Genomic DNA, 24,536 nt, shown 5'->3' with positions numbered 1-24,536 from the left:
CCAGTGGCTCTTGGCAGTTGAGGGGGAGGAGGGATTTGTAGGAGGGAGGGCAGGGGCAGAGTTAAGGTTTCATGGGTATGTACCTTAACTCTGTATTTCCTGGTCTTCACAAGTTTAAGTTTTGCTCAACTCAATGTTCTGGAATAGCAGGGCACAAGATACCTCAGTGCTACCTTAACTCTCTGTTAACAGAGCTTTTTGCCATTTAATGTACTCAGGGTTCCAGGTAGGCAAGTATTGCCTGCACTGAAGCCTGCACTGCCATGGCTTCACTGCTATTTTTAGTCACACTGGCTTTATTAAAGCTAGTGTGGGTGTGTCAACACAAGGAACGATCACACCTTTGAGTGCAGTATAGACATACCTTGAGTGTCTAAGCAGCCATTGGAAATAGATCGCTGCCCCTTGAACTGAGATTGTATGGCACTTGCACAGTGCTTAATTAGTAACTTGGTTTGTGCCCTTGTCTTCTAAAATGTAGGAATGCCTGTAATAGGTCACTGCCTACACAAAGTCTGGAATACATGTAAATTAAAAAATGCATATATGCAGACATTAAAATCCATATTATTTTGTCTGTTTAGGTAGTTCTTAAGTGACTTCCTGCTAAAACTTAAGTTTTCATCAATTTCTTAATTTTTATTGTGTGACAAACAATTGCTAAAACATACATTTGTTTTGGATAATTTTAATGTTTTGTATTCAAAAAATGGTGGCTGTATTTAGGGACTTTAAGTTTTTATAGTACCGATCACTCAGAGTGTCTATATTGCAATTAAAAACCCGCAGTTGGTCCGCTGACTCGGACTATCAGAGCTCGGGTAAGGAGCTAGTTTAATTGCAACGTAGAAATTCGAGCTCAGGCTGGAACCTGGGCTTTAAAATCCTGCAAAGTGAGAGGGTCTCAGATCTCAGGCTGCTGGTGAAGCCCAAACGTCTAAACTGCAATTAAACAGCCCCATTGCCCAAGCCTGCTGGCATAGGCCAGCTGTGGGTGTCTCAGTGCAGTGTAGACTTACCTGTGGTGTCAAAGTCAGTGGACGTTTTTACATTTTATTTATAACAGCTTGATACAAACGTGCATCCTGTTTGTGGTTTGACAGAGTTATAGTTCTGAAATATTAGTAAATGGAGGAGTTGTATGGTTGCTCTTGAAGGAGCTGTCCCAATGCAAAGTATTTTATCCAGTCTTCTGATTCTGGGATTGCTGTTTCTGAACTCCTATGAGTGTCTGATCACAAGCACTACTGTAATGTCTTCAGCTATCACGCTGAAAACTTTTTTCTTTATAGAAAATCATATAGAAAGACTTTCTATATTCTAAGAACAGGGCTTTTGGGTAAACAGTCCTTTGGTTCTATTTCTGGGTATCTTTTGTCACCTGCTTTTTGTATGTGTTTGGAATTCCTCCTGCTAAATAATTCTTTACATGGGGATTTAGAACATACAGCATATGCAAAATAAGAGCTATAGGTTTCCTATCAAGTACTTATAAAAGAGCTATTCTGTTCAGTTACTAACAAATATAGGAACCACTCTAAAGTCTGAAAATTAGCTAGACAGACCTTTCTTTTGTTACATTGTTATCATGCTGCTAACAATTTGCAAGTATTAATGCTCAATGTCACTATTTCCGTGACCCTTTTTTTTTCTGTGAAGATGTGTGAAATTTTATTTTTTCCTACTGAAGCTGTCTTGCACACTCACAATAGCATCGGATAACTCAAGGTTCTTGTAAATGAAACAGATTTATGATTTGGCTTATTAGATTTTTCCAAATCCAATGTATCTGATAGCTCAATATAAGTAGCTTCTGTTGCTGAGCCTGCACTTGCCATAGAAATATGACTGTACATATCTGTTTGTATAGAAATAGTAAAATAATTTGAGAATTAAGTGACTGCTTTGACCATTGTTTGTAAAAGACACATGACTTATTGCAGGAAATATGTCCTAGTTCATCTCCTAGTTTTTCTTTTCAGGAGTGGAGAAGTAATAGAATCATGAATTTTCATTTGTGTGTAAACTGTGTTCCAGATGTTTTGGGAAGTAGCTTATTTCTGTAGCCTGCTAATAGTACAGACCAATAGGTGTTCCTTCTCCCCACCAATCAGCTGGGCAGGAATCGGCCATTGAAAATCGAAACCTTCTACCTCACTGAGATCAGGTCTCCCTACTTTTTATTATTGACATCCACGGAGCCAGTTGCTAACCTGCACTTGAAAAATCCTGCATGCATTGACTGACCAGCGTGTCTGATGTGAGCTTGTAAATAAGAACTGGTCTTTCACTTGAGTTTCCTTAAATGTCACCAAATGCCAGAAGGAAGGCATGAATGATTTGCACACCCAGCCTGCTATTTTCTGCACCATTAAATCAATACAACTCTCTTTACCTTAGCAATGAGTCTGAATATGAATAGTAATCTGTTAAGATATTCTCCTTTGGTAAGAAGAGCTAACCTGCAGTATCTTGTGCTTATCACTGAATGCTATTCCACTGAAAGAGTCTGAGGGCTTGTCTACATCAGAAAGTTGCAGCGCTGCAACTTAGGAGGTGTACACATCTGCAGGGCACCACCAGCGCTGCAACTCCCTGTTTGCAGCGCTGGCCGTACTCCCGTTTTGTCTCGGGTGTAGAGGATCCAGCGCTGGTGATCCAGCGCTGGTAATCAAGTATAGACACTTACCAGCCCTTTTCTTGACCTCCGTGGAATAAGCAGGTATCCCAGCATACCTGAGGAAGCCTCTGGTAATCAAACTGGTCTCCTTCCCCAGCTTGCTCTCGCGCTCCCCGAACCCCGAGCAAACAGGTCTCCTTCCCTGAGGTTTGCTGGGTGGTTCCGGGAACGCGAGAGCAAACCGCGGCGAAGCTGGTCTCCTTCCCCGGTTTGCTATCGCGTTCCCCGAACAAGCAGGTCTCCTTCCCTACGGTTTGCAGGGTGGTTCAGGGAACGCGAGAGCAAACCGCGGCGAAGCTGGTCTCCTTCCCCAGCTTGCTCTCTCGTTCCCCGAACCCCCAAGCAAGCAGGTCTCCTTCCCTGCGGTTTGCTGGCTGGCTCCGGGACCGAGAGAGCAAACCTCGGCAAAGCTGGTCTCCTTTCCCGGTTTGCTCTCTCGTTCCCCGAACCCCCGAGCAAGCAGGTCTCCTTCCCTGCGGTTTGCAGGGTGGTTCGGGGAACGCGAGAGCAAACCGCGGCGAAGCTGGTCTCCTTTCCCGGTTTGCTCTCGCGTTTCCCGAACCCCCCTTGAAGCCGCCCAACAGCGCTGCAGTGTGGCCACATCTAACACCACTTGCAGCGCTGGTTGCTGTAAGTGTGGCCACTCTGCAGCGCTGGCCCTATACAGCTGTACTAATACAGCTGTAACAACCAGCGCTGCAAAATTTTAGATGTAGACATGGCCTGACATAAGTGGTGTATGGGGAAGGGGAAGAATGGTTATTGCTTCGTTAGGCTTGTGCATTTTATTGTCCTTGTCAGTTAATCTAAATTGCTATAGCTCTCTTTAACATTTTGCTCTAGGCTTCAACATGTGGGACTTGGTACCTACAACTTATATTTTGTAAAAACATCTTCACCTTTGGAACTGGCTCTCCTAGTCGTTGCTCTTGGGATAGTTTAACAAATTTTAGAGTTGTTGGCAACTGTAGTGATATTATGATATATTAGTAATCAAGTCCAGGTAATCTGTCTTTTCGTTTGGAGAGGGGCTTGATACCAAGGAGTTTTTTTTTGCCACGGAAAGCAAATTGATTGCCAATTTAACCTAAATCAGAATCACAAAAAAAAAGTTAATTTTAAAGCTGATTTATAGGCAAAAATTAGTAAAGTTATGTTTGCTAAGGAACACATTTTAAAAAGGGGGAAAATTTATTTTCTTTTAAAGACATCAACAGTTCAAGGAAGGTGGATACACTGTTAACTTCTAATTGTGCACACATTCAGTTATCAGATTAGATACTTCACAAACAGAATTTAGCTCTGCCCATTTGTTAATTTCAGGACAGTTGAAAGAAGGAAGTTGATGGGGAAGGAGCTTCCAAACATGAGTGAGAAGCCAGGAGCAGAGGAAGCTAGCCTTTAAGGGAAACCTCCTATGAGTGCAGAGGGAAGCCCAGGATAGTGACTCTGAGGTCAGGGCTTTCTGATATTTTACTTACCAACAAAAATGAATCATTGTTTCAGAACTACATATCTGATTTCCGGGAATAAATATTCCTGAACTGCACAGACCAGTCATGTGTTTTGGATAACTAATATTCTACCCATCCATAATTCTCCTATAATTTCAGTTGGATTAAGTATTCATTTCCTGTGCTTATCTCTCATGCACTGTTTTCACACCTGCCTCATTCTGCCTATGAAGTTTGGTGAAGTAATTCGTGTATATACTTTTTATAAACCATTATGAGATTCAAGATGTCAGGGGTAAATGTTCTCTGTTCAGGCTCACAGTACCAGGTCTGTATCTGAGATTGAGTCTCTTTGAGTGTCCCTGGATTTTTCTGTTATAACTAATTACCTCTTTAAGCTTTAAGAATTTGATATATAGTAAAGCTACTTATGCTGAAAGTAGGGCCCCATGTATTTTTTGATGCCATATGGAATGTTCTGCAGAGTTGTACTCTAGAATCTAAAACATCCTAGCTCTCGTAGCTGTAAAGAAAACCTACCCAATCTGAACAAAGGTGTGAGGTTTTCAACTTGCTTGCTGGCTCAGGCAAAGTGTGTAACTGTAAAATCATCTGAGATTTAAATTCTAAAACCTAAAGATGACCATTTAAATATCAACTTCATTAGGTCACTGCTCATCTTTATCAGATATATGGAGCTAATGCATTTATCTCACAGCCTCCAACTGTCTGCCATGCCTTTTTGGATGCTGAAACCTACAAATATCTCCTGCCCAGCTTTTCTGTTACAGCTTCTTTGATGCAATTGTATATTGTCAGTACAAATTTTTGTGGCACACTGAACTTGAATGACACTGGGCCAAATTTTCCAGTCTGCTGCACCATAGTGCTGTAAAAACAAGCCTCTTGCTGCAGAATATAGCTGACCACAAAGTATGTGAATCTTGGAAATAGCCAAGGAATTCTGAATAAACAAATTTCTGATAAGCATTGTTTACTCCAATCTGTTTTGAATCTATAAAATCTCAGTTCGGACTTGCAGCTTGTTTCAGTATTTGCATGGGTAGTGGCTGTTCAAAAAACAACAAAAAGCCCTCTAGAAATACACTTATGCTTAAGCAGCAATGCATGTAAGCTTTGCGAATAAAGTACTTAATTTTGAATTTGGCATTGGTAATCTACAGTGGATGGGAACTTTAGAAATATTTTGACAGATGTGTACTCTGAATTTTCATGAAAGGACAGGTTATTTCTCCTTTGTAGGGACACACAATTGAAATCTAGATGGTACTGAATGAAAAGTCGTTTCGCCAACTACACCTGCCCTTGAGTTCCCTTACAAATTTTTACTGTTTTATAGCTAATGTCAATGTTTGTTTTCCAGCATCGTTCAGATCAAATATACTCTGTTAACAACTGCCCTTGCTTGCTTAGCTTTGACTCTGAGTGTCAAGCTTGGTTCGCTCCTTCTCACATGCCACCATCAATATTAAAGATTCTGCAGGGAAATCCTGCCCTTAGTGGGCTTTCACAAGGGAAACTGACTCTAATTGAAACGTAGCAAATAACTGTAATGCAGGAGAAGGAACAGAATCTTCCTTAATTGTATTGACTCTGCAGGGCTAATAGGAGCAGCTGACTGAATAAATAGAGTGCAGATATGTAGAATAAAGGCTTTTCCAGATACAGGTCATAGTAAAATCTCACTGTAGTTATATACTGTGATGGGGCAAGGCCAGATGGCTACAGTAAAGTACTGAGAAACAGGTATGTTAGCCCCAGGCTAAACAAATCCCTAGTACCTTGGTAACCAAATGGCAGTTGCTCCAGGTTAATCAAGGCACCTGGGGCCAATTAAAATCTCTCTAGGGCCATGGCTACACTGGCACTTTACAGTACTGCAACTTTCATGCTCAGGGGTTTGAAAAAAACACCCCCCTGAGCGCCGCAAGATACAACGCTGTAAAGCGCCAGTGTAAACAGTGCCGCAGTGCTGGGAGCGCGGCTCCCAGCGCTGCAAGCTACACCCGTAGAGGATGTGGAGTACGTGCAGCGCTGGGAGAGCTCTCTCCCAGCGCTGGCGTTGCGACCACACTCGAAACTTCAAAGTGCTGCGGCAGCGCTTTGAAGTGCAAGTGTAGCCATACCCTAGAAGGCAGTGGAGATAGCTACTTTAATTAGAACACCTGCAGCCAATCAAGGCAGGCTATTCAGGGCACCTGGGTTTAAAAAGGAGCTCACTCCAGTCAGGCAGGGAGGAGCTAGAGGAGAAGGAACGTGTGTGAGGAGCTGGGAGCAAGAGGGCAAGGAGCTGAGAGTGAGAGAGTGTACTGTTGGAGGACTAAGAAGTACAAGCATTATCAGACACCAGGAGGAAGGTCCTGTGGTGAGGATAAAGAAGGTGTTTGGAGGAGGCCATGAGGAAGTAGCCCAGGGCGTTGTAACTGTCATGCAGCTGTTAACAGGAGGCACTATAGACAGCTGCGATCCACAGGGCCCTGGGCTGGAACCTGGAGTAGAAGGCAGGCCCGGGTTCCCCCTGAACCTCCCAACTCCTGATCAGACACAGGAGGAGCTGACCCAGATTGTGGGTTCCACAAGAGGGGAAGATCACTGAGGTGAACAAATCCGCCAATAAGCGCAGGACCCGCCAAGGTAGAGGAGGAACTTTGTCACAATACCTAATTACCAAATATAGTCTATAAAATAAATGCTTCCTGTTATCCCACTTTCTCTTCCAACTTGATTCTGCAATATATCCTAATGCTGAATTGACACCAGTTGTTTTTATGGTACCATGAACACATGATGACTTCTCTGTGGGATTAAGCAGGAAGAAAAATGGGGCTGTTAGTCAACTTTTGTCCTGTATTTATCAGTACCTTTTTTGGAATTCAAAAAGACTGATAGTTTTTCATTAAATGTTACTATTTTTAGTATAGTCAGAAATCCAGTGGACAGTTTATTTGAAAATCTACTATTAACATGGGTTGTGCCAAAATGGGGGCCTGTAAATGGCAACTTGCTGTGGCCCTTTCAAAAGTTTTGTCAGAAAGCCACTTCCAAGAATATGATGGAAAATTATTAATAACTTGGCTATGTAGTATTTAGCTTTTATTATAAATATTCATTAGAAGTGCTCTGAATGTGCAAACTGCTGGACATACACTATTTAGCCGTTGTTTTCATCACGCTTGCCATCGCGATTCTTTGTAAAAACAAACTTCAGTATCACGGATTACATTTAGGTTTACATTTCCTAATAAATTTTCTATTTGAGAGCAAGACGTTTCTTCGAGTAAGTAGTTGCCACATATGTTCAGTGTTTAATCCAGTGTCTAGAATGCTGTTTTGTTTTCCTGTTTTTGGAAAAAATTAGAAACTTCCCATTCTTTCCCTTGGTGCCTAAAACAGATCTCTTGAGGTTTTTATGCCTTTAAAAGGGTCTAAAGGCCGTGTTAGGGCCAAAGAGTAAAAGTGACTAGTCATCCCTTTTGAAAATAGAGAAAATTAATATCAATTAGTCATATCAATTTAAGAAATGGTTTTAATTTTTTTTTATTTTTAGGAGGACCCAAATGACGTTGATGCACTAAAAAAGAAAGACCCTCGCAGTAACAATGGGGAAGACAAAGCACAAAGCGTGGAGACCCTACCTCCAGGTATTGCAATAATGGCTGTTACCAAAGTAAAAAGTCTAAAACTATGAAAAGTTGGGGCTGTGAATTTTTCTGATAGAGGCTTTTACCCAGGAAGGGAGAGAATTATTATGCAAAATGTGGTTTTGCTTTAATTCTGAAAACTTCAGCTTTCAGAACTCTAGCCCACCTTGTGAGTAAAAATACCTATTTTGCTGAGACTTGGTCCTAAAACATTCTACCTACATTTGATCTGTGTCTGCTCATGCTATAAGCCAGGGGTCTCAAACACATGGGCTGCAGCAAATAACTCCACAGGCCACCAAGCTTCCTGCACCCTCTCAGAGTTATTTCTGGTGGCCGCCATGTTCCCGTTCCTCTGCCTACCTCCAGGCACTTCCCACTGCCAAACAGCTGTTTGGCAGCGCTTAGCGTTTTTGAGAATGTGTGTGAAAGGCATGGGGAGCCGTGTGCTCGGGGGAGGAGGCGGAGAAGAGATGGGGCACGGGTGGGGATTTGGGGGTGAAAGGGGTGGGAAGAGGTGAGGCACGGTAGGGCCTCATAGAAGGGGTGGAGTGGATGAGGGGGCAGAAGGACGGGCTTTTGCACCTTTATATGGAAAGGTGTCAGTGATGTGGCCCTCGGGCCAATGTACTAGTCCTCGTGGCTCTCATGGTGATTTGAGTTTGAGATCCTTGCTGTAAGCTATTCACTGGGTAGAGATTCAGTTCTTGGAAGAAGGCTCTTCTGCAAGAGGCGCTCCTAGACGAAACTTCCACCTTGCGCCCTCCCCCATCCCTGAGCCCCTGCCCTGAGGCGCCCCCCCAGCGGCAGCTCCTTACCCTCCACCCTGAAGCGCGCCCCCGCCCCAGCTCACCCCTGCTCCGCCTCCACCCCGAGCATGCTGTCACTGCTTCACTTTTCCCACCTCCCATGCTTGTGGCGCCTAAGCTGATTGGCGCCGCAAGCCTGGGAGGCAGAAGAAGTGAAGCAGCTCACCCCTGCCTCGCCTCCTCCCTGAGCATGCCGTCACTGCTTCACTTCTCTCACCTCCCAGGCGTGTGGCGCCAATCAGCTTAGGTGCCGCAAACCTGGGAGGCGGGAAAAGTGAAGCAGCCACGGCATGCTCGTGGAGGAAGCGGGCAGGGGTGAGCTGGGACGGGGAGTTCCCCTGCATGCCGCCCCACCTTCCCCTTACTTGCTGCAGGCGGCCCTTACCGTGCTCCCCTGCCCCAGCTCCCTCCGCTTAAATGCCGGTGGTGGCCGAAGATCCAGCTGCCACAGTCACTGCCAAAGAAAATGCTGCCCCCCAAATCCTAGCAGTCGCATAAAAGGTTGCACCGGACCTGGGTGCTCCAGTTGTCCACTGGTGGGACTAGCAGGTAGTATGCACTCCCCATTGGAATGTGATACTTCACACATGAGCCCAGCTTCAATCAGGAGCAGGTCATTTTAGCTTCAAATTGGGGAAAAAACCACAGGCTTTTGTGATAGATATTGTGTTTCTCTTGTGTAACAGTCTGTCCAGGCTAATGTGTTGGCTATGAGCTTTATGTGCTCCAAAGCAAAGTGACATCTTTTCCCACTCATATCTGACATTCTCTAGCATAGAACATATGAATGGAGCAAGGAGTCCAGTATCTTTGAGGAACAGGGATGTTTCCTGAGGCGTGAGCTAGGAAAGCCCCAAGTGACCATGTGATGTGCCCATTTATGTATTTCTTGGTATAGGTTTGTTCCTCTTCCTAGTACTTCTGTTGCTATAAAACCACTGTTTTGCAGCAGTGATAAATATGCATAGCTAGAATTAAAGCGCCAAGGAGTGTTAAACAGCTAATATCTTATTAGAATTGTTTCTCATGCCTAGCACTCTGTTTGAAGGACAAATGTGTCTTGCAAAGGAAATTACTTTCTACCAGATGGTTTCACGGTATGTGTTCTCTCATTGATCTTCTGTACAAATCCAGATGCTTGGTCGGGAGAAATTATAACTTAAGCATCTGGACTAGTATAGATGATCTTGAAGAAAATTAACAACCTAGGCGAAATTTTCCTCTGTGCTTTGTTAAGCAGGATTTGCTATAATTTAAGCATGTTTCTGTTTTGTAATTTTTAATATCTGGTGCAACATAAACTATTTTTAAATTAATGGTTTTCCACCCTGCGATTTTTGACCCAGCTGGTTTTAGTCACTTAAGGAAATATAATTATAAACATTTTGCTTTCTAGCAAAAAAAAAAAAAATTATATGAGTATTACACACCATATATTAGAATTTTTTAAAACTATTTTCCAGTTTATTTATGTGCGTAAAGACTTGGTGGTAATTCAGCTATTTTGGTTTCTAGCAGTCCTTTTTCTATACAGTTTTCTCCTTAACAAGCCTCTTTGCAAATGTATTTAATACCTCTCACTTTTACTATAATTTAGCTTTTCTTGTGACTTTTGGTTGCAGCTCTTCATTTATAGGGATTGGGCTACTTAGCCATGGTTTAGGGCAACAGTCCCCCAAGTATGAGGCGTACCCTCAGGATGTGCGGCAGGGAGGGCGCGCCACTCTGCCCTGCCCTGTCCCACCCCCAGCTTTACTCCAGCCCCAGCCCTTGGCCCCTACTCTTGGCCCCTGGGAAAAGTTTGGGTACTCCTGGTTTTGGGGTTCCAGGCATATATCAAATGCTTTTGGCTTTCCTCCTGAGTAGGGGAGACCTTCCCATTGGTCATAGGGAGGAGACACAGGTGTTGGGATGGGTATGGGGAAAACATGGAAAGGGAGGATTTAGAGGTTTGTCCTAAATGTAGTAAGGGAGAGGTAAGGAGCTGGAGGATATGGAGCCAGGAATGAGACCAGATGCCAGAATGTTCAGAAAGGACGTCTGTTGACCAGTCTCTCCACATACTCTTGCAGAATACACAGGGCTCTAATTACAAGGCTTAATGAATATATTGTCACAGGATTATACTCTTAAAATGCTGTGCTGGTATGAGTGTTTTGAACGATGGGTTGCACATAATGTTGTGAATACAAAGTTATGGAATCTCTAATCCAGACTTCTGCAAGTTTTGTGCAACTTTTTTAAGGCAAGTGGTTAGGCTTCAGCTATTTGGCTTTTTTACCGTTTTCTCTGTTTGGCTCACTATTCCTTTCCTGCTTTTCAGTTGAGGTTTAGGAGAGCTGCTGCTTGTTTCAGCCTTCTGCAACATTGTTTCTTCTTCGAGTGCTTGCTCATATCCATTCCAATTAGATGTGCGCGCGCTGCATGAACGTCCGTCGGAAGATTTTTACCCTAGCAACACTCGGTGGGTCGGCTGGGCGCCCCCTGGCTTGGCGCCACTATGGCACCGAATATATACCCCTGCCAACCCGTCCGCTCCTCAGTTCCTTCTTACCGCCCGTGTTGGTCGTTGGAACAGTGGAGCGCAGCTTAGCTGATCTCCACCTCCCTAGCTTTTCGCTCGTTCTAATACTTATTGTGTATATAGTTTATTCTCTGTAGTTCTAGTTAATAGATTTTTGTAAACGTAGTTAGTGTATATAGTTCAGAGGGTCGGGGATTAGCCCTTTCCCTCTCCCGGTGCCCAGGTCCATGCCTGGCTCACCGGCTTTCAAACCGTGCTCGGCCTGCCGCCGGCCGATGCCCACGGGAGACCCCCACGACTCCTGCCTCAAGTGCTTGGGGGAATCCCACGTTGTAGACAAGTGCCTGATCTGCAAATCGTTCAAGCCGCGGACAAAAAAGGAGCGGGACTTTCACCTTAAGCAGCTCCTAATGGAGGCAGCCCTCACTCCTCCACGTTCGGCACCGGCTGCCGGACAGTCCGCGCCAGGGAGAAGTGCCTCATCGGCCCCGGAGAGCGCCAGCACCGTGAAGACAGCTCTGCACCAGCCGTCACTGGCCCAGAAACCTGCCCGGCACCACTCCCTCTCCCCGCATGCCAAGAAGCTTAAAGCTCCTGCGGCCCCACTATCTGCACCACAGTCTGAGCAGCAATTTAAGTCAAGCTGCCCAGCACCACTAACTGCCGCGGCACCGACAATCTCCGCACCATTGATTCTGGCCGTGCAAGAGCTGTTGAGTCCGGTGCATGACAGCTCCCCGGCACATGCCTCGGTAGAGCTTCTAGTTTCCACTACGCCAGAGACATTTGCTACGGTGAGGGAACTTATTGCACTAACGGAGCTGTCATAAACAGATAGCTAAGGGTTAATGTTTTTACCTGTAAAGGGTTAACACAGGGAACCAAACACCTGACCAGAGGACCAATCAGGAAACAAGACTTCTTTTCAAATCTGGGAAGAGGGAAGTTTTGGGTGTGAGTCCTTTGTCTTGTGTCTGTACCCTCTCGGCTCTGAGAGTGATTTTTCTATCTCCTGGCTTTCTAATCTTCTATTTCCAAGCTGTAAGTACAAGGATAGTAAGACAATAGGTTTATATTGATTTATTTGTATTTACATGTGTGTAGTTGCTGGAATGTTTTTAAATTGTATTCTTTTTTGGATAAGGCTGTTTGTTCATTTTTTTCCTTTAAGCAATTGACCCTGTATATTGTCACCTTATTACAGATACTATTTTTAATGTCTTTTTCTTTCTTTTTATATAAAGCTTTCTTTTTAAGACCTGTTGGAGTTTTTCTTTAGTGGGGACTCCAGGGAATTGAGTCTGCAGCTCACCAGGGAATTGGTGGGAGGAAGAAGTCAGGGGGAAAATCTGTGTTAGATTTACTAAGCCTGACTTTGCATACCCTCTGGGGGAGGGGGAAGAGAGATTAGCTCTCTCGGTAATTGTGTTTCCAGGACTGGAAACGAGGGGTAGAATCCCTTTGTTTAGATTCATGGAGCTTGCTTCTGTATATCTCTCCAGGAACCCAGGGAGGGAACACCTGGAGGGGAGGAGGGGGAAGGGAAATAGTTTATTCCCCTTTGTTGTGAGACTCAAGGAATCTGACTCTTGGGGGTCCCCCAGGGAAGGTTTTGGGGAGACCACAGTGAGCTAGGCACTGTATAATTCCTGGCTGGTGGCAGCAATTACTAGGTCCAAGCTGGTAACTAAGCTTAGAGGTTTTCATGCTAACACCCATATTTTGGACGCTAAGGTCCAGATCTGGGAAAAAATGTTATGACAGGAGCCCGCCCTGCCTCAACCCCTGGCACCACTGGTGCGGGTTATTCAATCGACAGGCAAGCCTGCCATGGTAAGACCACCTTCCATCGGCACCTCAGGCAGACAGCACTCAAGATCGAGGTCCCGCCAACGTTCTCGATCTCGTCATCGCTCGAGATCCAGGTGCCGCTCACAGTCCTGGTACCAATCTCCTCCTCGGTACCGGTCGCACTCGTGGCACCACTCGAGGTCCCGCTCACCGGACCGATACTCCAGGCACTGGTCCAGCTCCTGGCACCGTTCGCACTGCAGCTGCTCTCATTATAGGGCGTCGAGATCCCAGTCGACCTCCCGGCACCGCGCCAGTCGCAGGTCCCGATCATGCTCTCGGTACCGGTACGGATCCCGGTACCGCTCTCTGGTGCTGCACGAAATACGGTACCCTGGAGACAGGGCTTATCCTCAAACGGCCTCCGCTCCACCATGGCCATCGAGGCATGTGTCTGAGTCATTACACGCTGATAGTGCCGCCTATCCCGATTCAGAGACACACAGCCAGGTTCTCCATGAGGCTCAAGGTTCAGACCAAGATCCTCATCAGTGGTCCCTTTGGACGCCTTGGGCATATCACCAGGCCCAAGGTGAACCAAGGGTACCATCACATTCTGCCCCGTCGGAACATCGCACACCGGAGGCCACTGTTAGCTGCCCCCCTCCAGCAGGTACAGATCACTCTCCTCAGGCACCAGACCCTCAGGTCCTCCCAGACCCTGACATACCTCCAGACCAAGAGTCCCTACAGGAACCACTCGTACCGGGTCTGTCGTCCTCCTCTTCCCCTAATGAGGCAGTGGCCGGTACACCTTCCTCGGGCCAACCCCCTATCGACCTCCAAGCTCATCAGAACCTTCTGAGGCAAGTCGCCTTGAATATCAGTCTCCAGGTGGAGGAGGTCCTGGAGGTTGAAGACCCGGTGATAGACATACTGTCGGCGAATGCCCCAGCCTGCGTAGCTTTGCCATTTATATACACTATCCAAGCCAAAGCGGACACAATCTGGCAGTCCCCGGCGTCTATCCCTCCTACGGCCAGAGGGGTGGGAAGGAAGTATGGTACCCTCCAAAGGGTACGAATACGTATATACCCACCCTCCTCCATGCTCCCTGGTGGTTCAATCCGTCAATGAGCGAGAGCGCCATGGCCAGCAAGCTTCCGCCCCAAAATCGCGGGAGGCTAGACGGATGGACCTGTTGGGATGTAAAGTCTACTCTGCAGGGGTCCTCCAACTCAGGGTAGCGAATCAACGGGTCCTGCTCAGTAGATATAATTATAACACCTGGCAGTCGGTGAGTAAGTTCACTGAGCTGGTCCCACCAGACTCCCGCCAGGAATTCCAAGCCCTTCTCAAGGAAGGGAAAGAAAGTGGTGTGGATGTTCCTGCAGGCCTCCCTCGCCGTTGTGGATTCGGCGGCCAGAACCGTGGCCTCGGGAATTACGATGAGAAGGATCTCGTGGCTGCAAGTGTCAGGTCTACCTCATGAACTGCAACACACCATCCAGGACCTGCCATTTGAAGGCCAGGGCCTTTTCTCCCAGAAAACGGACCCTAGGGCTACAGACTCTTAAGGACAATCGGGTGATCATGCGTTCCCTTGGGATGCACATCCCACGAACCCAACAGAGGTCTTTCCGTAGCCATCCTCAGCACCCTTACCCCTCCACCCAGACCGCGACAAGACTTTTTAGCAGAAGGCGTGGTCGCGGGAACCGCAGACGACAGTCTGGGTCCCAAGGCAGACACAATACCCGTCCCGCCAAACCAGCGACGGACCCGAAAGCAAACTTTTGAAGGTGCGCCCGAGAGCAAAGCACCAGTCCTTGCCCAGGATCCCCTTCAGTTTTCTAACCGCCTTTCCTCCTTCCTCCCTGCGTGGTCCCAATTAACCTCGGATCGTTGGGACCTACGCACGGTGGAATTTGGATACTACCTCCAATTTATTTTGCCCCATCCCTCTTCAGGGACCCCTCTCATGAGCCTCTGGCCAGAGGTTCGCACGCGCCTCTCGATCGGAGCTATAGAGGAGGTACCGGAGGAATTAAGGGGCAGGGGATTTTACTCCCGGTATTTCCTAATCCCCAAAGCAAAAGGAGGTCTTCGACCCATCCTGGACCTGCGAGGACTCAACATGTTTTTAAAGAAGTTGAAGTTCCACAGGGTATCCTTGGGGACCATTATCCCTTCCTTGGATCCCGTAGACTGGTACGCTGCTCTCGACATGAAGGACGCATATTTCCACATCGCTATTTATCCTCCACGCAGACGGTACCTACGGTTTACGGTGCACCGCCAACATTTCAAATTTGCGGTCCTTCCGTTTGGCCTCTCTGCGGCCCCTCGCGTCTGCCAAAGTGCATGGTGGTAATGACCGCCTTCCTCCGTCGTCAGCGAATACATATGTTTTCTTACCTAGACGACTGGCTTATTCGAGGGACCTCTGAGGCCCGAGGGACCTCCGAGGCCCAAGTCACCGAGCACGTAGCCATCATCACGGACCTATTCAAGAGACTGGGCCTGATGGTCAATCTAGAGAAGTCTACTCTTGTGCCCACTCAAAGAATAGAATTCACTGGGGCCATTCTAGACTCCAAACTCGCAAAAGCCTGCCTGCCACTGGTCACTAGTCTCTGTTATAAAGCCTCCAAACCTTTCCGACAACCTCGGCTCGCACCTGTCTGAGCCTCCTCGGTCACATGGCCGCATGTACCTTTGTAAACAAGCACGCCAAACTACGCATGCGTCCCCTTCAAACCTGGCTCACCTCAGTGTACCGTCCAGGCAGAGATACCATCGACGTGGTGGTCACCATTCCTCAGAGCATCTTAGACTCCCTCAACTGGTGGCGAACACCCTCCCTGGTTTTTGCAGGCCTGCCGTTCCATCCGAACGAGACCCTTCCGCAAAACGCCCCAACTTTTTGTGGCAGTGGCAGATCAGATGAAAGGCCTACCCGTCTCTTTTCTCAGAGAATTTCATCATGGGTAATGGCGTGCATCCGTACTTGCTATGATCTAGCTCATGTCTCTCCGGGACATATTACCGCTCATTCTACCAGGGCTCAGGCCTCATCGGCCGCCTTCCTCGCTTGAGTACCCATCCAGGAGATATGTTGAGCAGCTACGTGGTCTTCAGTACATACCTTCACTTCCCATTATGCCCTGGTGCAACAATCCAGAGAGGACGTAGCCTTCGGCTCTGCGGTTCTACACGCTGCAGTATCTCACTCCGACCCCACCGCCTAGGTCAGGCTTGGGATTCACCTAACTGGAATGGATATGAGCAAGCACTTGAAGAAAAGATGGTTACTCACCTTTGTAACTGTTGTTCTTCGAGATGTGTTGCTCATATCCATTCCACACCCACCCTCCTTCCCCACTGTCGGAGTAGCCGGCAAGAAGGAACTGAGGAGCGGACGGGTCGGCAGGGGTATATATTCGGTGCCATAGCAGCGCTATGCCAGGGGGCGCCCAGCCGACCCACTCAGTGTTGCTAGGGTAAAAATCTTCCTATGGACGTGCACGCGGCGCGCACACACCTAACTGGAATGGATATGAGCAACACATCTCGAAAAACAACAGTTACAAAGGTGCGTAACCGTCTTATTTCTAGAGCTCCAGGAAAAGCGAGGAATTGTTTACTGAGAGCTCAGTGCACAATATTTTAAAAAGTAGAACTTGGGAGTCAGTCTGTATACAAAGCCATTAATGTTTTAAAGGTAAATTTGACATTTTACCATCAAAAACTCTATTCACGGTGCTGTGTTCAGGGCTTCTCCCAACAAATTTTTAGGTGGCCTTAAAGTGCAGCCACCAACTCTTGCTGATGGCTGCTGACAATTTTTCCTAAAATCCTTAACTTTAGGACAAATTAAATACGCACATATGCATGTCCAAATCATTGTAATTTATTTATGTAGGTTTTTTTGGGGACTCGGTATTTAAAAATTAATGTACAGTTGTCTCTCTTCTTCAGTGGCCTAAGTAGAATAGAAACACAAATAAGGTGCTTTGCATGTTTTGCTTTTTTGGTTGCATTTTTTTTAGACTTGCTAGCAAGTAAGTCTTCTGCTTTGAAAAGTGATATTTGTATATTTGTTAATGTCAGTTTTCAAGCTGACCTACTCAACCCCAGCAAGCAGGGGAACAAATTAAGCCTTGGATGAGGAGGTGAGTAGGGGGCCATGGGTGATGGGGGGATAGATGGGAGGCAGCAGGGGTCAAGGGCGATGGAGGGTCAGGGCAGAAGCATAGGGTTCTGCTGCACGGATGGGGGCTGGAAGAGGCAGCGGGGGCCAGGAGTGAGAGGTGAGTCCGGATCCAAAGCTGGAGCCTGCTGCCCTGCAGCTGGGGGATGGAGCCTGCTGCTGCAGGGACCAGCCCCTGCTGGTGGCTCTGGGGAAGGGGCTGCTGCTTTGCCCTCTCCTCCCCACTCTCCCTCCCCCCTCCACCCCCATCGCCCAGGAGGCTGTGGCTGCAAGAAAAGTCCCTGGTTGCCACATGGAGCCGTGGTGGCTGCATTTGAGAAATGCTGTCCTAAAGCATTTGATACATCACATCTTCAACACTGCAGGGAGCTTAATTCCCATACTCTGAAGTGGTGGTGTCAGCTTTAGCAGGTGTAAAGCAAAACTCTGACCACTTGTCTTGACAGATTACTAAAGAAAAGATTATTTCTAGCTCACATGTATTAGTATCAATCTTTAATTGTATTAAATTAACAATTTGTGATTATATATTTTAATTAAAGCATTGCATTTCCCTTTTTGAGTAAAGGAGCAATTAACTACACCTTTGAACCTGATAGTACAATTTTGATAAAGGACTTTATAAAAATAATATTGAGACTGAGAGATTAAAACTAATCAAGGAACCTTCCCTATTTTAGTAACTTCTTTTTAAAGTTTTTCTGGCTCTCTTCCCAGTACAGGTTACTCCATTTTAGACTAGAGTAACATTAAAAATATTTTAAGTGGTCCTTCTTGGAGAGGATTTAAATGTTACTGCACAACTGACATGACTTTCCAGTTCTCTCCCCCTCCATCTCTTTCATAACGGCCACAATCTAGCAGCTATTGACATCCACATTAAGAGAATTATACAATATAGCCCACTGGTATTGACCTATGTTTAGTAGTAAAACTAGGTCCAAAAAGTGAGCTGCTGATCCCCATATCACCTGTGGCTGCTGGTTGGGTTGGGGATTTCCTGAGTAACTAACCTGCTATTCTTTCCCACTCCCAACCCCCTCTTTCCTTTACTTATCCCCCATATGCTGTTCCTGCTGGGGTCTTGCTCCCCATCCCACACAACTATGCCTACCGCTGGAGTTTCACCTGTTCCCTTCCTTCACATCCAAGCTCATCTGCTCGGTCATCTCTTCTCTACCAGTTCAATTTAGCTAATTTATTCTGTGGCCCATTTCCTTCTCCCTTTTTCTCCCAGATCTCCTCTGTTCTTTTTCCTCCAGGTTCATTCTGTAGGCCAGGGATGGCCAAAGTACGATATGTTCAGCTTCCCCTTCTGTCCCTGCCCAAACCTAGAGCAGGTGCTTTAGAGTCAGCTATGCCAACCTTATGCCACTTGGAAATTCTCCAGATGCCTTATTACAGCAACTCTGTACTTTTTGCTGCTGCCACCCAGGATCTGGCTTGAAGTCTTGAGTTAGCAAATAGGAAGCAGGAGTAAGACTCTCCTTAGAAGTGAAGATCCTTTTTAAAGTAGATAACTCTAACTTAAAGGGAGGGAAGACAACATTGAGACGACTGTTTCTACTTAGAACTCTTTCCAAACTTTTTTAGGCGTCATCTGCTTTTTTAAATTAATGAAAATGCTTTAATAAATTCTAAAGCTACTGTATCACTAGGGCTTACAAATAAAACATGAAACGCAATATTTGAAACTTCTTTTACTTACCTGTCAACCCAAATTCAGGCTTTTGCGTTTCCTTGGCTACAGCTGACTGCATCACAAATGCCTGAAGCAGTGCAAGTCTCTATTGCTCTCTGGGACATTGTCAGTGATTGGGGAAAAAAAAAAAAAACATATTCCTAGTCTTGTTGGATACTAACTGCCAGTCCTGAAACTTAATCTGATATCGTATATATGAATCAGAACCACAATTTTTGGGGAAAATTTTATTTTTAGTTTAACAGAGTTAAAATCAAAACTACACTACATAGCACATACAATACAAAGTTTAGGAAGCATGTTCTATCAATATAGCATGAGGTAAAATATAAGCTAAGTATTTGTACCTGTCTTTTTAATGCAGTTTGATAGTTGGAAACAGACCCAGCTCTCCAAACCACCAATAAATGCTCACCAGTAGCTCTGAAAAATGATTTCTGTAGTCATACTTGTCTACTGGTAAACGAAGCAGATAACGTATAAAAATACATGGTCAGTTGCTGGAAAAGGCTGAATAATAGAGCCTTTTATCTTAAAACTTAAAACTTAATTATTAGTAAATTGTCACACGCTACCCTCTTTGCAGCTTCAAAGACAATAGCCTCATTTTTGCAGCGCAGCATTTCAATTTCCCTCTGCGCAGTTGTAATTTACAGTAATTCACTTGGACTATTGTAACTTGTAACCATGCAGAACCACATGAGCAATACTAGCTAATGTAAACCTGTCTAATGGGAACACTTGCATTGTTCCCTCCAACTGGTGCCATACCAGAGCATTGTGGGTATGCATTCCACAGTTGTCAGTGCAAGTCCCTGATGCAGGGGTTGGTGGGAATACCATTTCACTATTAAAGAGGTGCTATAACCATTTAAAAAGTTAATCATATGCATTAACATTTGTAATGTATACAGTAGTATGTATTTTGTAAAATTAAATGTGAGCATTACATTAAAATAGCCTTTATTTTTGAAACCAGAAAAGCCTTAGGATTGAATGCATTGCACTTTATTAAATGGAAAACAAATATTCCTCAAATAATAGAAGTTACTGTAGTTCAGTATGAATCATCAGGCGTATAAGTGATTGTCAGTTTTGGGCTAACTAAACCTTTGACCTCCTCTGTGGTCTCCTCAAGGAATCCCCTCTCCGGCCTCTAACCATCACCATTCTCTGGGCAGGGACACATATCCCCCTCCCTTTTAACCCAGGGGGTTTAGACTTGCAGCCCCCTTGTTTATCTCCACAAGTCTGAGTCCAGCACCTGTGTGTTGCTTTCTCTTCCAGGACTTTGACTAGTGATGCCAGTAGTTCCAAGTAGTCAAACATCTCTTTCAGAGCAAAGCACATTGATTTTAGGATAAAAAGCCTTGGAGAAAGCATGTAAAACAATAAAAGGATTAAATGCTTATTAAGTTCATCAGAAGCTCCCATCCTCGCCATCAGTTCTTATGGGAATTGGAATCCGTGATAAATTCCAAATTCTTTCAGATCTGTCAGTCAGGCTTTGTCTCTCTTGATTGTCAGGTCATGGCCGTTTGTAGCCCAAGAAGCCCGCTCTGTCAGTTCAAACTCTGCCTTTATATCCCAAACCCCTGTTTTTGTATTCAAGCCTCCTGAAACAGGTAAAACTACCCCTTTCCCCAGGTGGTCAGGCTTCAAATGCTGGGTATCTGCATTACCAGCCCTTGGGATTTTGCGTTGATCATCTATAGTGATTCCACAGGGAAATCACCCGGTGAGCCAGGAACGCACAAATAGAACGTTCACAGACCTTTGTATCACCTGGCCTCTCAATATAATAGTCTCTGAGGTTTTTCATGCTTTCAGGGGCTCACTCAAATATACAGATAACATTCCTAATGTTCAGTACCTGTTTGCTATATCTCTCACAGTGATATTGGTTGCTGGAGGGCTTGCAGGGATATTGTGGAACACTGCTAGGAAGACCAGTTACCATGGTGTAGCTGCAGCATTAGCACTAATGGCATATGCTATCTTTGCAAAAGTGCTGAGTGACTTGGTGCAGGAGAAGTGATAAGCCTTGTTTCAAGTAGGAGCAATTGTGCATTATTGCAGACTGTTGTGTGAAGATGTTGCAAGTGTTTGCAATGTCAGAATTCTCAAGTGTATAACTGCCTTCAAACCCTAAAAATGTCCTGAGAGAAACTGTGGAAGACTCATAGAAGTTTCTTTTCACCGCTCTTAAGGTTGGGCTTTGACAGCTACAAAGTGTTCCTCTGCTGCATTTTCACTAATTGGAAGCTGAAAATCTGTCTTTCTCCCCATAGTGTTGTAGTCTTCCCTCTGGCTCTCTTCACAGGTTGCTAAATAAATGTTTTTCAGTCTGTTACATTTTGGTCTCTCTGGTTCTGGCTTTTCTGCATGTTTTCTTCAACCTCTTTAGGGAGGTAAATTCATTTGTAGAAGGTGTTCAATCTGAACTAATTGAGTAGCTCTTAAACCTGTAATCCAAAATATAGGCATCTATGTTCTTGCTCTGTGACTAGACTCTTAAAATATTTACTTCCATGGCTCCTCTGCTTTTCACTAGTACTTGCTGTTCAGGTAAGCTGTCAGTATTTGAACTCCAAACACCACCACAAGCTTGGTCAGAGCTAACTTAATCAACTCCTCAGTTGGCTCAAACCTTAGAGAATCTCAAATCTATTTTCTATGATTTTCTTTTCAGTAAACAGTTTCCATTCTTGATGGATTTTTCTCACACAATATTTTGGTATTAGTCTTATTTTCCAGCAGAAATTCCAAATGGAATTCTAGCTGGCTACATCTTCAATCAGTTAGCCCTAACTCACTTAGCGCACATTGCAAATTGGCAACAGTAAAGGTGCATTTGAAATGTCTGACCAATCTCTGGCTGCCCTAATGAATGCCTCTTATAATAGTACATCCGTGAAGCAGAGCAGCAGGTTACGTGTAAAGTATCCTAAGGTATACGCTTTACTTGCCTAAAAACTTCTTTTTGTTAGCATCCATGGTGCTCCAAGAGAATTGCGTGCGCACTCTGTCTCCGCCCCCCCCCCCCCGCCCTAATCTGCCACTTACTGGACTTGCCCAAAAATATCTCTGAAATATCAGCTCCCTGTGTTGCTTTTGAAAAACTCAGCGAAGCATAACTTCTCCTTGTGAACACATTCGTTGTCAAACATACTGACCCCCAAAGAATGTTTTGTGTCATCATTTGTATAGTGTCAGTAGTGTGCCTGGTGCTACACAGCAACTTCAGTATGGTGTCTTGAAGAATACTTATGCATTAAAATTGCATTTAGTTGTTAGGGGTAACACTATTTGTGCTCAAGTAGTTTTGAGTCATAAAGCATGAATCCTGTACAGTTGCAATAGGTTGGCTGTCAATAGCCATATAAGAAGGAATAATGTATTTAAAATTAAGAGTTAAAAACAGAGTTTCATTTTTTCTAGATGCAAGCCTTCAAGCTTCTGGTGTATATCACAAGATCAGAAATTATATGAAAGTGTCGATCCTCTCAGAAGAGAAGATTGTTTTACCTTAATTCCATAGTATAATGTTAGAAGAAGCAGGCTTTGGGTAAAGCATACATCCCCATAAGCATGCCAGCTATTACCAGGGATCGCATAGCTATGTGCTCTTTAGTAAAGAGTTAACATGCTCATGACAGAATCTAACAGCTACGAAGAGTTTCAACTAGTTCATGTATTTCATATCAGAAAGTGGTCAAGTATCCTAACTATTGGTAGCATATCTATGTCTTACAAAATAACTTATAAAATTTACTTGTAACCATGTTTATGAAGAACAGACCTTTAGAGCATGGAGATACAAATCATTACTTTTAAAGATGAGACTGGCTAAATTAAACCACAGGGTTTGGTTTAATGATGTTAATTGAAATCTAAACTGGAAAAATTAAATGAGTGTTTTTGGGGGAGTAAATCTTTGCTTGAATCATCAGCTGCCTGATGTGGAAATGTCCTTTGAAAGTGGAACATATGGTTCCTGAGGTTAAAACCTGTAACTGAGGAAAGCAGCGTGGTCTAATGATTACAGTAGCAGCAGGACTAGGAGTCGGGATACTGTTAATTCAGTTCCTACTGAAACTTTGCACTAGTCAATTGTGTGACTCAGAGCAAATAACTTTATGCAAATAACTCTGTGTTTAAGGCTTCATTTGTATTAAAGCACTGTGATCCCATAAAAGTGAAAACTTGATTTCAGACACTTGAAAACTAGAGCTTAATGCTTTAGATCTATGATGCAAATATTTAACTTTGGGTTTCTTCCTTTTTAGGAAAAGTTCGATGGCAAGATTTTGATCAAGACAGTTACGTTGGTGTTACTATGGTCCGATCTGGGCAGGACCCATACGCTCGTAATAAGTTCAATCAAGTAGAAAGTGACAAACTGCAAATGGACAGAAACATACCTGATACCAGGCATGATCAGTAAGTGCCAGACTCAGCAGTTGTAGAGTTAATCGGTTATTCTTCATTTACAGCTCTTGCGCTGCATATGGCTCTTCAGTACCCTGCACAGTTGTGTTTAAACTGCCACCAATGAGAATTTCCTGGCCCAAGTAGCTGGGCTGATGGTACGACCTTGAGCTTTAGACATGATAAAACATGCTTAAGCTTACCTAAACTTTGTCTACTGTACAGCTTCTACTTTTCTTATCACCAGTTGAATTCATCAGTTCAACTGGTGGTGAATTACATGTCTTCTTTTTGCTAGTGTTGACAAAGAGCAGGTGGCCATTTTGTAGTGTCTGCATGTCTAGTGCTTTGCTATTACTGGATCCCAGGCAGAATAAGTAAAATGCCAAAAACTGTAGCACTTCTGTTGCAGGTTGCCTTTGGAGATTCAGGATGAGTAATGAACTGCCTGAAGGTCAGATCCCATCCTGGGTAGCTGGGCTGTGCATCATGAAATTCCTTCAGGTCTGGGCGTTGATAGAATACATGTGCGTATACCCACTCCTGATCTTTGAGCAGTACTCCATTCTCAGGCTGTGGTAGCTTCCACACTGCTTATGCCCCAAAATACATGGTGTGAATGTTCAGTGGATTCACAAAGCAGTGGGATAACTGAGTATGAGTGCACAGGAATACAACAGGGCTCCGTGTCACGCTGTGAGTCCACATCCTCTGGCCAGCCTTCCTGAATGCTGCCTGCCTGCACATGAGTTAGTGTAAGGAAAAGGGCACACTTCTTTGCCCTAAGAGATGTGAACTACCTCAATTTATATCAGTGGGGTGTTAACTCTGAAGTCTGTGGATATGCATATGCTACGGGGACAATACTGGCATAGCCCCATGGTGTGTAGACTCCCCAACAGCAATGGAAGGGGTTTTTCTGTCACTGTAGAAACATCACCTACTAAAACGATGGTAGCTAGGTTGACGGAAGCAATTTTCTATCTATGTAGCTGCACGTACCCTGGGGATTAGGTTGGTGTAGCTATGTCAGTCGGGTATGGATTTTTTTCATATCCTGGACTGATGTAGCAATGTTGACCTAAACTTTAAATATAAACCAGTCCTTTGTGTCTCTAACCTCATCTATTCAAAGAAACTGCGGCTCCATTGCTGATAGTGGTAGTCAGGTTCCTTCTGAACTGATACTGAAAATGGCTTAACTAATAGTTTAGGTAAGTTAAAACCACTTTTTTGTTATCAGTTTAGGGGGACTCTTTGCGGACCACAC

The 24,536-nt window shown here is 44.8% G+C and overlaps 1 protein-coding gene across 4 annotated transcripts in view; it reads left to right on the top strand.

Annotated features, from left to right (window-relative positions):
- The window catches only part of GALNT2 (polypeptide N-acetylgalactosaminyltransferase 2), a 161,093-nt gene that overhangs the window by 60,339 nt on the left and 76,218 nt on the right, over positions 1-24,536 (top strand). For 3 of the 4 annotated variants that reach the window (XM_030556859.1, XM_030556862.1, XM_030556860.1), the window contains exons 2-3: positions 7,703-7,796; positions 23,125-23,278. In XM_030556859.1, coding sequence (XP_030412719.1) covers positions 7,703-7,796; positions 23,125-23,278 — 248 coding nt within the window. Of the gene's footprint in view, positions 1-7,702; positions 7,797-23,124; positions 23,279-23,678; positions 23,794-24,536 lie in introns of those variants that run through there. The other variant, XM_030556861.1, reaches the window with a different exon arrangement.

The sequence above is a fragment of the Gopherus evgoodei genome, chromosome 3 (genome assembly GCF_007399415.2).
Source record: "Gopherus evgoodei ecotype Sinaloan lineage chromosome 3, rGopEvg1_v1.p, whole genome shotgun sequence".
Lineage (NCBI taxonomy): Eukaryota > Metazoa > Chordata > Testudines > Testudinidae > Gopherus > Gopherus evgoodei.
The sequence above is the reverse complement of the archived record's forward strand: the minus strand, read 5'-3'. Positions and strand labels throughout refer to the sequence as shown.